The sequence below is a fragment of the Sitodiplosis mosellana genome, unplaced genomic scaffold (assembly GCF_009176505.1).
Source record: "Sitodiplosis mosellana isolate CC-2019 unplaced genomic scaffold, AAFC_SMos_1.0 Smas_scaffold_1, whole genome shotgun sequence".
Classification (NCBI taxonomy): Eukaryota; Metazoa; Arthropoda; class Insecta; order Diptera; family Cecidomyiidae; genus Sitodiplosis; species Sitodiplosis mosellana.
This window is the reverse complement of record NW_022595244.1, coordinates 17,176,001-17,189,275: the sequence shown is the minus strand read 5'-3', so window position 1 is coordinate 17,189,275 and position 13,275 is coordinate 17,176,001. Positions and strand designations below refer to the sequence as shown.

General features: G+C 34.4%; 4 protein-coding genes across 4 annotated transcripts in view; all 4 read left to right on the top strand.

Annotated features, from left to right (window-relative positions):
- Window positions 1-13,275, top strand: part of LOC129575250 (protein canopy 4) — a 381,491-nt gene that overhangs the window by 47,498 nt on the left and 320,718 nt on the right. The gene's annotated exons all lie outside the window — the stretch shown is intronic.
- LOC129580442 (gustatory receptor for sugar taste 64f-like) lies at window positions 64-7,434 on the top strand. The gene is made up of 8 exons (XM_055470881.1): window positions 64-161; window positions 227-381; window positions 504-783; window positions 908-927; window positions 6,665-6,725; window positions 6,791-6,945; window positions 7,012-7,264; window positions 7,333-7,434. Exons 1-8 carry the CDS (start codon window positions 90-92, stop codon window positions 7,432-7,434), a joined length of 1,098 nt encoding a protein of 365 aa, XP_055326856.1. The 5' UTR covers window positions 64-89.
- On the top strand, window positions 8,364-9,952 carry LOC129580441 (gustatory receptor for sugar taste 64f-like). The gene is made up of 6 exons (XM_055470878.1): window positions 8,364-8,619; window positions 8,709-8,858; window positions 8,966-9,157; window positions 9,229-9,302; window positions 9,371-9,525; window positions 9,640-9,952. Exons 1-6 carry the CDS (start codon window positions 8,364-8,366, stop codon window positions 9,950-9,952), a joined length of 1,140 nt encoding a protein of 379 aa, XP_055326853.1.
- LOC129580440 (gustatory receptor for sugar taste 64f-like) lies at window positions 10,998-12,829 on the top strand. The gene is made up of 8 exons (XM_055470877.1): window positions 10,998-11,091; window positions 11,237-11,404; window positions 11,580-11,692; window positions 11,752-11,948; window positions 12,021-12,120; window positions 12,183-12,337; window positions 12,398-12,677; window positions 12,741-12,829. Exons 1-8 carry the CDS (start codon window positions 11,070-11,072, stop codon window positions 12,801-12,803), a joined length of 1,098 nt encoding a protein of 365 aa, XP_055326852.1. The 5' UTR covers window positions 10,998-11,069; the 3' UTR covers window positions 12,804-12,829.

The following is a 13,275-nucleotide window of genomic DNA, read 5'->3' as shown; positions in this document are numbered from 1 at the left end:
AGAAGAAACATTATATGTGGGAAGTCATTTTTTTCAGATTTCCGAGCGTAATTGCAACCTTTTCGTGGAATTTTTTGGATATATTTATTATGGTCATTAGCATTGGACTTTCGACGCAATTCAGATTATTCAATTCCGAACTGAGACAAACAGTGGGACAGGTAGATTATGTAATAAAACGCAAAAAAAAGTTTGTTATTTATAAAATTGTGACCTTAATCTTTAGCATATGTCTACGGAGTATTGGGTGTATAGACGAGAGCAATATAGGCGGTTACGATACTTGGTTAATATCGTCGACAGGAGAATATCCCATATTATATTTGTTTCATTCTCGAACAACATTTTCACTATCTGCCAGCAATTATTTTCAAGTTTGAGGTGATTTGAACAGATGATATATCAGATAAGACTCCTTATTCTGTCATAAATTTCAAAGTTTTCACTTCAATCTTTTGATTTAAATGTGGTACCAAGATAACGCATTAAAATCTTCATTCTAGGTCACGCGCAACAGTTTATCGCCTAATTTACTTCTGGTACTCATTACTTTTCCTCTTGATGCGGGCATTCTTGGTGTCATTTACTGCGGCTGGTATCAACGATGAATCGACAAAGCCCATCAGGATTTTACGATCAGTGTCCTCCTATTCGTGGAATACAGAGACGAAACGTTTTCTTGATGAAGTTAAATGTGGTACAGTCGCATTATCTGGAATGAAGTTTTTCTACTTGACTCGAAAGATGATCTTGAGTGTTGCATCGACAATCGTTACGTATGAGGTTTGAATCGCTTGTTTTCTTTTCACATCCATTTTCGGCTTTAATTTGACTGAATAAACTGAATTCAAAACTATGTTATTCTTTTCGGTCATGACGTTCTGAATGTGTGCTCTGCTGTTTTCAGCTGGTTATGATGCAGTTCCAGTTGAGCTCAAACAACAACAAATAAATCCCGATAAATATCATTCTTGATATTCATAAGTCTACGATAACAATTTATTGTAATTAATAATCACGATTTTAATAACATGCACAGTAGAAATGTGGATTGACTTGTGATCGAGTTATGTTCAACAATTATTTCATGTTATGTACAAACGATTGGTAAATTCTTTGAATGAACGTGAATTTATCGTATTTATTTGTTTTATTTCATTCCACTGCCAAGCTCTGGCTGAAAATTATTACAAGAAAAATGAATGCAGCACGATTCATGAAGATACTGTTCTTTCCAATGGAACAATGTAACGTCGTAGTAGAAAGAATAAAAATCAAACAACGAACGATATAGCCGAGTGCCCTACTACTGACAAATAGTTTCTTTTTAGCGGTATTGCATAATGTAGCACAATGACACCGCAGAGTTTATGTGATACACAATCCATGCATACGAAGAAGTAGGCCACTTTTGGTTCTTCCCAAGTATGAACGCTACGTCTTTTAAAAGACGTGGTTCACGTATTCACGCCTTTATCACGTCTTTTATATAATTTCCTGTCTGAAGGATGTGCATCTTCTTTGCAATGGTACACAGAATACGCGAGAATGACGTGAGGGAAAGAACCTTCCCTATTTTAAAAGTTTTTCTACACTATTTTTTACACACCGTCTCCACTTGCATTTAGTTTCCATTACATTAGATGCACTTTTACCGTTGAAATCCAATGGAAGTGGAGAATAGTTGAAAGCTGCCGCTTATTCTTTCAGCTATACCATTTATCGTGAACCACGTCTTTTAAAAGACGTGACGTTCGCACTTGGGTGCTGTTTGTGTAGAGTATTAACAAGTTTTCATAGGTTACATTTCTGAGTATAAGTTTAGCAAAATAACTAACAAATAAAATTTATTCATATTCGTTCAAACGGTCATTTACTGTTTTGTTTCGGGAATCATTCCATTTTTTACAATTCACTGCAGTTGACATATATTTAATAATTATTTATCAGCTAGTTTCTTAAGTAAATTACTTACACGTCGCTCGAAATACGGAAATTTACCAACACAGATCGCTGCAATTGACAAAAAAATTGCATTCCTATCTTTGATTTCGTACACAAGCAATCTTATTCTTACATGTAAGCAGCTTTTACAATGATGCCATTTTGATACGCTCCGGAATGAGGTTTTTCTTTCTAACCCGAAAATTTATCTTGAACGTAATCGAAGCAATTGTCATCTATGGAGTTGTGCTGATAGAATTCCAACTTTATAACAGTCACCAATCAACATCTGTTGATTATTCACATCTATTTTAATTCTATCTCAGACAAAATGTTCATGCGATTTGATAAATGTTATCAACATTCCATACATCTAGTGTACTGTTATCTTCTTAATAATTTTCCCATGTGAATTCTACCATTGTTTTTAACTTGAATTGACATACGACTCTAATTATGACAAAGTTGTCCAATAAAAAAGATTGTATCTGCTGTAAATTAATAGAAAAAACATATATGAAAAGCCTACGAAGCTACGAATATGTACATTTTATTCGTTTCAATCCCTCATGGCCGGAACAATGAATTCCAACTCGCAAATTGTTAAATGCATAGGCTATTTCCGATAGCTATCTTAGCTCTGTCCTATTTTCTAGGCAGCCATTTCAGAATAATTCAATTAAGAAAGAAGGCAAGAACGAGGGTTTCAGTCATTGCTCAACAGTTCCCAAACGAACTTTATTTGTATCTCAAGAGTAGAATATTTTTTAGAACGTTTCGAACTAACAAGATCCAACATGTTGACTACATACGGTTCATATTATCCTTGAAGTAAAAACGAGAAAATGTTATTTAAGAGTTTCTTTTCCTTGTCAGACCAACACGACTATCTTAGAGGAAGTTTTGGTGAGGCAATATGGCCATTTCTTGCCGTTGGCCAATGCTTTGGAATAATGCCGGTGAATGGAGTGAGGTCGATTTCTAAGCTCGAATTTAAATGGACAAGTTTACGCACGATTTACAGTTTAATCATAGCTACTGTTCTGCTATCCTATTCTCTTCTATTGCTGTTTACAGTTTTGCATACAAAAAATGAAACATTCAGCACTGTTGGTACGTTTGATTGATATTTATGGTTATTGTTTGTTTTATAACAAATAACATGAAAGACTGATGGTTATTTTTCCAGCAACGACAATATTCTTTACATCTGGTTCGTGTGAAATTTGGAGTTTCTTAGCTTTAGCTCGCAAATGGCCCGGATTAATCCAGAAATGGAGAAATATTGAACGAAATCTGGCGACTTTTCAGAGTAAAAGGCAAAAGGATGATTTTGTCTTTAAAATCCGACTACGTTTAGCCATCATTACGGTTTTGGCAATAAGTATCTTTTTCAATGTCACTTTACCAGCGGAACAATTGCCAGTATTTGTTAAATTTCAGTTGAACACACTTTAAGTATGGTTTCTCATTGGGATTTTGACGATAAAGCCCCATTTACAAAACTAATTAAAGCTCAAGTTCCATATTTCTTCACATTTGACGAACAACCATCGATTTGGAATATGATTTGTGCAAAGAGCTTGAGTCTCATCGCTACAGTGCTGTGGAATTTTACAGATATATTTATTATGGCAATTAGCATTGGATTATCTATACATTTTAAGCTATTTAATGATGAGCTCGAACGCATAAGAAAAAAGGTACACATTTTTCCTAACTTATTTGAGATTAAAATTCTATGAAATTTTTGCATCTGTTACAGAATGTGCCCGTAGAAATTTGGATGCGTCGACGGTCACAATATGCGAATTTGTGCTATTTGGTCGCTGTGGTTGACAAAAAAATTGCATTCCTATCTTTGATTTCGTACACAAGCAATCTTATTCTTACATGTAAGCAGCTTTATAACGCCAGCAGGTGAGTGTTCAGCCTTTCGTTTTCAATTCCTGCAGAAATACTGTGCTCAAATAATTTCCCTTTCTGATTGCAGACATGGATTCGGAACATGGTTGCGAGTGCTTTATTTCTGGTATTCCTTTATTTATCTCATCATGCGCATATTTTTCGTTTCGTTTTTTGCGGCATGCATCAATGATGAATCGAAGAAGCCAGTTAGTATTTTGCAAGATGTGCCATCTGAATCCTGGAACAACTCTAAAGGTGAAACAACTCGATTTTACTTCGATGTGATCAGCGAAGATGTTGCTTTGTCTGGAATGAAGTTTTTCTTGATTACACGGAAATTCATTTTGAGTGTAAGTAATAATAAGGCTTAGCCATCGAATATTTTCAAACGATTTTGGTTATTTATAATATTCTCTCGACATTAGGTCACGGCCACAATTGCTACGTATGAAATCATTCTACTACAGTTCCATTTTTACGATAACTCTTAAAATGATTAGTTTCACATCAATTGATTGTATCTAAATGCGTGTATATAGTAATTTGGAGTGAAATTTACGTTTGTATTCCTGAATATCGTGTGAAGTAAATTGCGTTTTTGGAATATTTAAAAAGGGTAAAGTGGGATCCAATTTAGTTGTCAAATTAACGTTTATTACAGTGTATTTCACTATGAGAAATGATTTTATTGATACTAACACTTCAATCAGATTAAAATGCACACTTAAATCATAGTCCTTGAAACAACATAATGAATAATAATCATGTAGATTGTCAATTATGGTTGAACTATCAATAAAACTGTTTTTGCATTGATTTAATCACAGTGGACAATAGTCCGCGCGTATAACGGACATTATATTGTCTCAATCATATACCCAAAGTATAGGAGAATACGTTTTCTCTCCGAATTATGTTTTTCAAAGGGTGAGTATGTCACATTCTCTACTCTCAATCTCAGTCAATAGCTCAATCTCAGCCCAAGTAATGCCGGTCATTTTGGAAATTCGATCGACAATGTTAAATCAACATCAATTTAAGTAATTGTTCTATGTAGCAGTGAAATAAGTCATTTCCAATAGCTCATAAAATAAGCTGCTTGTGTTGATATTGTATTTTCATGAGCTGTACGCTACAATTTCAATACGAAAACGGTGAACAGTTGAATTTGAGAAGAGTAACGAAGTAAACCATTATTTAGTGGAACGAAATATTTTTCTTCTTACAAATGCGGGAAATAATTTTCACCCATGGATTCAACCGGTAATTTTAGATGTTCAGATGGACAAAAGAACAAACAAGAAATTTCAAAATAATTTCAGAAAAAAATGGTCATCGTCGAATCAATGTTGGATACCGTCAGCACCCAATTTTTATTCGCATGGTAAGTGAAAATAATCTCTTATGCAGACATTTCATGTTAGTCTAATTTTAGGTGTCAGAGATGTCGTTCCATAGAAGTAAAGTAATAAGTATCTTATTACTTTTGGTGCAAAAAAAAATTGTTCCACCCATTTTGCGATTTATTTTCCAATTCTTAGCCCGAATCGAGTGGAATCGAGCGATTTTCTCTGCATTTTTGATTTGTGTGACCTTTTTTCTCGTTTACATTTAGAATCCAAACAATTTTTTTTCATTTTCAGTTTAATTTCAAATGTAAGAAAACCCGAAAGTGCTCACGGTTTGTCAATTGACAATTGACAATTGACAAACGCTAGTAGCTACACAAAACACATTGGAAAATTGCTTTGCTCAACAAGAACAGTGCGATTACTGAATAAAGACTGAAAACTCTATTTATGCTACTTTTCAATTGTCAATTGACAAATCTTGAGCACTTTCAGGTTTTCTTACATTTGAAATAAAGCTGAAAATGAAAAAAACATATTTGGATTCTAAATGTAGACGAGAAAAAGGCCACACAAATAAAAAAATGCAGAGAAAATCGCTCGATTCCACTCGATTCGGGCCGAGAATTGGAAAATAAATCGCAAAATGGGTGGAATTTTTTTTTTTCGAAGGTCATTTTCGCGAAGCGATTTGGCCCATTCTCTTAGTGGGTCAACTCTTTGGAGTTTTGCCTGTAGCTGGAATTAAGAGTCGTTTGATCGCCAATCTGCGCTTTAATTGGAGAAGTCTGCGAACTTTTCACAGTTTACTTGTTTTAGCGATTTTGGCTGCGTATACTGCTACAGCGGCTTGGAACACATTCGCATCGAAAGTTGAATTTTCATCCATTGGTTTGTTATTGAATTAAAAATATTAGCTTTTAGTTAAATAGTTCGTTCCATTTTTTATCGCTTAATATTTTATTCATATTATGATTTTATAGCATTTCTATTGTTTTACACATCAAATACTTGTGGATTAATATGTTTATTGAGAATTTCAATAAAATGGCCTGCATTAATGACACACTGGGAAGTTGCCGAAACAAAACTGCCGACTTTTCGTAATCGAAGGCAGAGAAGAAACTTCATATTTAAACTTCGATCTGTTGCATTCATCATTCTTGCCATGGCATTAGGTTTCAATCTTTTTTGTTAACCCAATTTAAACTGTAATTATTCATTGATTTGAGTATTAATTTGTCTTTGATTTCAGTTGAACACGTCTTGAGTGTTGCGTCCTCATTGCATTTTGAGCTTGTGTGTAGAACACAAAAAGATGCAATAAAAGAGATATTGAAACTGCAATCTCCATATTTGTTTCCATCCGGTAACAAGATTTTCGTCTTTGTTTGTGAAAAGTTCATAAATGTGTCTGCGACCTTCGTCTGGAATTTTCTGGATGTATTCATTATCATGATTAGCATTGGACTATCTACAATGTTCAAATTGTATAATGAAGATTTGAAGCGAACGAATGGAGAAGTATGGTTTTGATTATTTAGATAAAGTGGAAAAAAGTGTTGTCAACTTTTCCGTTTTTATTTCAGAATAAGTCACGGGAATACTGGATATACCGTCGTTCGCAGTATGGCAAACTACGTGATTTAGTTACTATGGTGGATGAAAAAGTAACAGAGTGTACAATGATCGCATTTTCAAATGACCTATTTTTCATCTGCAAGCAGCTATTTCTGGCTTTTAGGTGTACCTCATTTAATTCATTGGAAAATCCTATGTATAGACATTTATGTTTTCTCTCTGCACACAGACCCATGCCAACATACGTTCATATGTTTTACTTTTGGTTTTCAATCGTTTTCCTCATATTGCGTGCTGTGGCAGTTTCACTTTCGGCAGCCCATATCCATGACGCATCGAAGCAAGCGATCAATATTCTGTATGCTGTGCCTTCGCATTTGTGGAACACTGAAACAAAACGCTTTGTCGATGAAGTGAATGGAAAAACTATAGCCTTGTCGGGAATGAATTTCTTCTTTTTTACCAGAAAATTGATTTTGAGCGTGAGTTAAAAAAAAAAATTGCATTTTGGAAAATATTTGATATATCAATTTGGTTTATTCCATTCCAGGCAGCTGGAATGATTTTAACATATGAACTTGTCCTGTTGCAGCTTCAATCAAACACAACTCCAGACCAACCATGTGACACTGCTTTCAATAGAACACTATAATTACGGGCCATTTTCAATGTTTCCAGCCCCTTTATTTGTTAGCACAAATCGAAACATTCATTTTATAATGCAGATTGATAGGGTATAAAAAGGATACAAATATTTGTCATACGATTTGTGCGATTAGGATATTTATTCGATTTTAGGTTGTTTTCGAATAAACTACTAAACGAAATAGCTCTTGTTTGTTTATTTCACCATATTCATGCACTCCTATTTTGGTCATAATTGCGGATAATTGGCTTCAGATTCAAAACAAAATTCATTTGATTTATTGATGGAAACTATTCATAGTCTGGTTCTTGAACACGAATTGGAAATTATTTTTGAAAAAATGCCTGATATTTGACTAGGCATTGACACTTTGATACGCCAAACGTTTCGTGTCAATTGGATAAATATCAATGGTACAATTACACGTTGTTTGCGTTGTTTCTGGAATATTTTGAATATCATTAGCTCAACATGAAACGATAGAACGGAGGTTCAAATGTGGGCATTTAATCCAAATTTTTAGTTTGTGCTCTAGTGCTCTACGGAATGTGCATGACTTTTGTATTAAATTGCAGCTAAAATTTTGTATCACAATGAGACAGTTCTTCTTGAAGGCGAAATTTCGAAAGCGATACAATAAGAAAAAGCCCACCTTCAAAAATGCAGCATGGACATCGGAATCAAAAGCCCGCTCAAATAAGTATTATCCAAAATTCCAATTGAAGTTGATATATTTACAATAAATAAAATTTCGGTAGTTGTAGCTTTTATCCAAACTCTAGATCACACCTAGATGCAACATCATCGAACATTAACAGTCAATGTCGATACTGGTTTTTTGGTAAGCATACACACAAATTTATAAGCAGTACAATATCTTAGCGACTATTTTACTTTAAATTTATGTAATCATAATTGCAGAAGTTTTATCAACGATGTCTCGCACAACGGGAAATGTGTTGGTTATCAATGGTAGTTTTCACCAAGCGTTTGGTTCTGTATTGGTATTGGCACAATCATTGGGTGTTTTACCTGTGATTGGCATAAAGGGGAGCTCTGCATTTGAACTGAGATTCACTTGGAAGAGTTTTCGCACCATTTACAGTGTAACAGCATTCCTTTTTGCTGCATTCTACACTATATTCGCTACATGCATAACATTGACAAGACCCGTTACATTTAATTCAGTTGGTTTGTATCTAAATTTGCTCTGATCGTCACAAGGCAATTATTTGTAGAAAAAATATTCTAATATAGTCTACTTCTAATTTTCAATATAGTCCCTTTGACATTTTTCACAACTACCGCATACGGTGTGTTTAGTTTCATTCGATTGGCGAGAAAATGGCCGAAATTAATGCAACACTGGGAATTTGTGGAAGCAATATTGCCGCCATATCGCAGCTTTGACGAAAAAAAACTACTCGGCCGTAAAATTCGAAAAGTTTCATGGATTGTTTTATCTATTGCCCTGGGTATGGTTGTTTTACTTGAAAAAAAAAAGTGAAAATATTATCGATACTTTTCTATTTGATAGTGGAGCATATTCTGAATATGGTATCGATAATAATGGAAGCCCTTAGCAAGAAAAAGGATCCATTGGAAACGCTTTTTGACGTTCAAATACCACTTATTTTCACGCTAACTAAACTGACATGGTGGAAGGCAATCTTGAGCAAGTGGTTCAATGTAGTTGTAACGTTCACGTGGTCATTCATGGATCTTTTTGGTATTCAATCAACCATTCAAACTAAGACAAAAAACAAATATGATTTTAATTTTTAAAAAAATCGTTTCAAGTGATGGTCGTTAGTATTGGTCTTGCATCACAGTTCAAACAGATCAATGCCGATTTGCAACAGATGAAAGGCAAAGTAATGACTTGTCTTCAAATTCACTAGAAGTATATTCATTATTTAATGCTGATATTTTCTTTTTGAAGTACACGTCTGAAGGATTTTGGATGTTGCGACGAATTCAATACCGTAAAGTAGTACACTTGGTCTTTGCAGTCGACGATGCAATTTCTCAAATTATTTTCGTCACATTTGCGAATAACCTATTCTTTGTGTGCGTTCAAATCGTGAGATCAATAAAGTCAGTATATAGTCAAATCATTTTGCAAGTTAAGTTGTAAAATTTACAGCATTCTATGACCGTGTATGTATTTTATGACCGTGTACCGCTTATATTTCTTATCTGAAATTTCAGGGAAATGCCTTCGTTTCTGAACAAAGTTTATTTTTGGTTTTCATTGACATTTTTGATAACACGAACAGTTGCTGTGTCATTATTTGCGTCTCATATTCACGACGAGTCGAAGAAGCCCATCACCGTTTTGCGAGCAGTACCAAATCATTCTTGGTGCAAAGAAACTTATCGATTCTCTGAAGAGGTGATCAATGAAACCGTTGCATTGTCTGGATTGAAATTTTTTTTCCTTACACGGAACGTGATTTTGACCGTTGCTGGGGCTATAGCGACTTATGAACTTGTTCTGCTGCAATTAAATACAGACACATAAAAAAAGGTGCACACCATACTGCGTTGTTGTGACTTTGTGATGTTTAAACACAAATATTTGAATAGAAAAATGTTTAGTACTAAATTACTTCAAAGATAAAGCACAAGCTTTCTAGTTTACGTGATGAAATTCAATTTCAAATCTAATCGATTTAATTTAGAAATAACACACTCATTCTCGTTTTGATGGCTTCAAAATTACTGCTATAAAGCAATTTTAAAGGGTACGCTAGATAGGTCATTTCGATAAATGTGTTTTTCATTCAAATTAAAAGTTCATCAACTTTTCCTTTCAATTGCTCTCATCTGCGTGACCTGTATTTTGTAGATATTATCATAATGCATATGAATAAAGTGTGTTGTTTAGGAAAAGTCGTGGTTTTAATTCTATTTTGATTGTAATTTTCACATTTTTATCATTGGAACCGCACATACAAATTGGTGGCCATCAAGTCCAATAATTTCCAATGTCATTTCCATTTCAAATGTGAACCACAATTTTTCCTTCCCTTTCAAGTACTGGTTTTAATGATTTAAAATTATACGTTTATACTTATTTATTTATTATTATATGTTTGATCACGGAATCGATTTTACATGTCAATCAAAGCTGTGTCCACAACATATGACTCATTTTTCGACCTTGGGATAGAACCTAATTCTGTTTCTTTCAATACGTACAAGCAAAAGTGAAAATAAAATAGATCAGAAAGTGATTCAGAATGAAGCAGTTGCGGTTTTTGTTGCACTCAACGGAAGAGAAAGTGAGCTCAAGCGGAGTTATTATAGCGGAGAATGGAATCAAAAAAACTACTTCGAAAACCAAAAACTTTAAGTAAGTAACGAGGGAAAGCAAATAGCTCATCAAAAAAAAAAAACAATATTACAAATCGAAGAGAAAATAATGACTCATTGTCATTGCATATGTAGATTTCCCTTTAATCTCCAAGACTCTATTTCTTCGCTCAAAAAATGGTTAATGGGTAAGTTAAACATTATCACTTATCTAGACAGTAACGAAATCTCATATTGATGCAGGTGAAATCAAATGGCTTCGACGAGCAACGCAAAGAGATTTTCTGTACAATGGTAGCTTTCAAGAAGCGATCGGTTCAACCATGGTTTTGGCTCAATGTTTTGGTAATCTATTCGAATCTTTATGAATCTTTTTGAATTTGACAAATCTCTTTTGGGATTGAAAATTGTGTATGATCAAACTATAATCCTATGGATATACATATATGCGTTTGGATCTTTTTGAATCTAAATCTTCGATCCGTTCTAGGTTTGATGCCTGTTGTGGGTGTCAAGACGCGCACAGCCTCACAGTTGCGATTCAAGTGGAACAGTGTCAGAACTGTGTACAGTTTCGTTGTGTTTCTACTCTTGTTGGGTTATGCGATAATGACCGTTATAGTATCATTTGAGGGTCGAATCCAATTCGATCGAGTGGGTAAGTTTCGTAGTATTGCATTTAAAACGACACTATAACTCCGGTATACAGTTCCAGCGGTATTTTTCGGGTCTGCTGTGTATGGGGCGATCTGTTTCGGGATACTGGGTAGTTGCAGATGTTATTTTCATTTAGAACTTCAATTCTTACTTTTTTCAATTCGCAAATATTCTAGCGACGAAATGGCCTCGAGTTATGAGACATTGGGAAACTATTGAAGCTAAAATGCCGAAGTATCGCAATAAAAGAGAAAAAGCAAAATTAGCTCATCATGTGAAAATGTTATCGGTAATTCGCTTTTTCAAAGTTCATTCAAGTATATGTATTTTTGATCATTTTATTTGTAGTTTGTGGTACTAATGTGCTCGTTTGTGGAACACAGTCTAACTATATTCTCAACAGTTCACTATTCGAAATATTGCTTACGTCAAGAAGATCCGTTCAAAGAATTATTAAAAACACAACTGTCGCAACTCTTTGCCTTTTTGCCATACTCCCATTTGGCTGCATTTTTAGGCAAATTTACGACACTTATTGCCACGTTGTAAGTACAACTATCATTGCTACTTGGAAGTTTCAAGTTTGAACTATATGTCATACAATTGGATTTTTTTAGTACTTGGAATTATATGGATTTGTTTGTGATGATGATAAGCGTTGGATTGTCGTCGCGTTTTAAACAAATCAATGAAGAATTGGAACGGGTCAAGGGCGAGGTAAATAATGACGATTTTCCATTATCTTTCGCCGAGCTGAACAACAATTGTTCATCTTCTAGCATATGTCCGAGGATTTTTGGGCATTAAGACGATCGCAGTACCGCAAACTGTGCAATCTCTGCTTTATAGTCGATGATGCCATCTCCCAGCTAACATTTCTTTCATTCTCGAACAACCTGTTTTTTATATGCGTTCAGCTGCTAAGGAGCATAAGGTATTTTCAGAAGAAAGAAAATGACCATGAAAAAAAATCATTTTGCATTACTTGAACTAGGCCTATGAGATCGATTCCACATGCAATTTACTTCTGGTTTTCGTTGATATTTTTAATATCACGAACAGTGGCCGTTTCACTGTATTCATCACAAATCCATGACGAATCGAAGAAGCCAATAATTGTCTTGCGTTCTGTACCGAATCATTCTTGGGGCATCGAAGTTCGACGATTTTGCGAACAAGTCGTCAACGATACTGTCGCATTGACTGGCATGAGATTCTTCTTTCTTACCCGAAAGCTCATTCTCACTGTTGCTGGGACAATTATAACGTACGAGGTACGTAGACACTATTTCCCAAATAACTTTTTCTGAGTCAAACAACAATCGTTTATCTTCTAGCTTGTTTTGGTACAATTTCACACCGAAGATTTCAAGCCCGATGTTTGTCGAAATGCAAGTTAAGCACAATAACAATTATTTTATTGTAATCTCTCTCTTCTCGATGTATTTGTCCAATGAAATGAATAAAATGAAATAGATTCAAACATTTGACATGGATAGACTTTAATCGGAATGAAAACACTTTAATTTTGCTATAGGCTATAGGCCACATAAAATAAAATATCTGCTAATTGTTTTGATTTCATTGTCACACAAAGAGCGTAGATAATATCAATATGTGAACAAAGTCCAAATCTCTTTCAATTAATACAGTGTCAAAATATTCGCGTTTCTATTTCTATGTTCGTGATTAATTACAGATAAATTACCCCATGCATTATCATGGTGCACACATAGTTGGACTGCAATGTCGAAAACTGAAAGTTGAAAATTCAAGATATAAACCATAGATTGGAAGGGAAAACATTCAAACAAAAAATTATCGCGAGATATTTATCAATTTCGAATATGGCATTAAATATGCATGCATCAT

Bases quoted from the DNA above. Each gene is read 5' to 3' on its own strand.
- LOC129580442 (XM_055470881.1), top strand. From the start codon at position 90: ATGGTCATTAGCATTGGACTTTCGACGCAATTCAGATTATTCAATTCC. The intron at 162-226 runs GTAGATTATGTA...CTTAATCTTTAG, and splicing joins TGAGACAAACAGTGGGACAG to CATATGTCTACGGAGTATTG. The intron at 382-503 runs GTGATTTGAACA...TCTTCATTCTAG, and splicing joins CAATTATTTTCAAGTTTGAG to GTCACGCGCAACAGTTTATC.
- LOC129580441 (XM_055470878.1), top strand. From the start codon at position 8,364: ATGTCTCGCACAACGGGAAATGTGTTGGTTATCAATGGTAGTTTTCAC. The intron at 8,620-8,708 runs GTTTGTATCTAA...TTTTCAATATAG, and splicing joins CGTTACATTTAATTCAGTTG to TCCCTTTGACATTTTTCACA. The intron at 8,859-8,965 runs GTAAAATTCGAA...TCTATTTGATAG, and splicing joins CGAAAAAAAACTACTCGGCC to TGGAGCATATTCTGAATATG.
- LOC129580440 (XM_055470877.1), top strand. From the start codon at position 11,070: ATGGTTTTGGCTCAATGTTTTG. The intron at 11,405-11,579 runs GTAAGTTTCGTA...CAAATATTCTAG, and splicing joins AATCCAATTCGATCGAGTGG to CGACGAAATGGCCTCGAGTT. The intron at 11,949-12,020 runs GTAAGTACAACT...GGATTTTTTTAG, and splicing joins ACGACACTTATTGCCACGTT to TACTTGGAATTATATGGATT.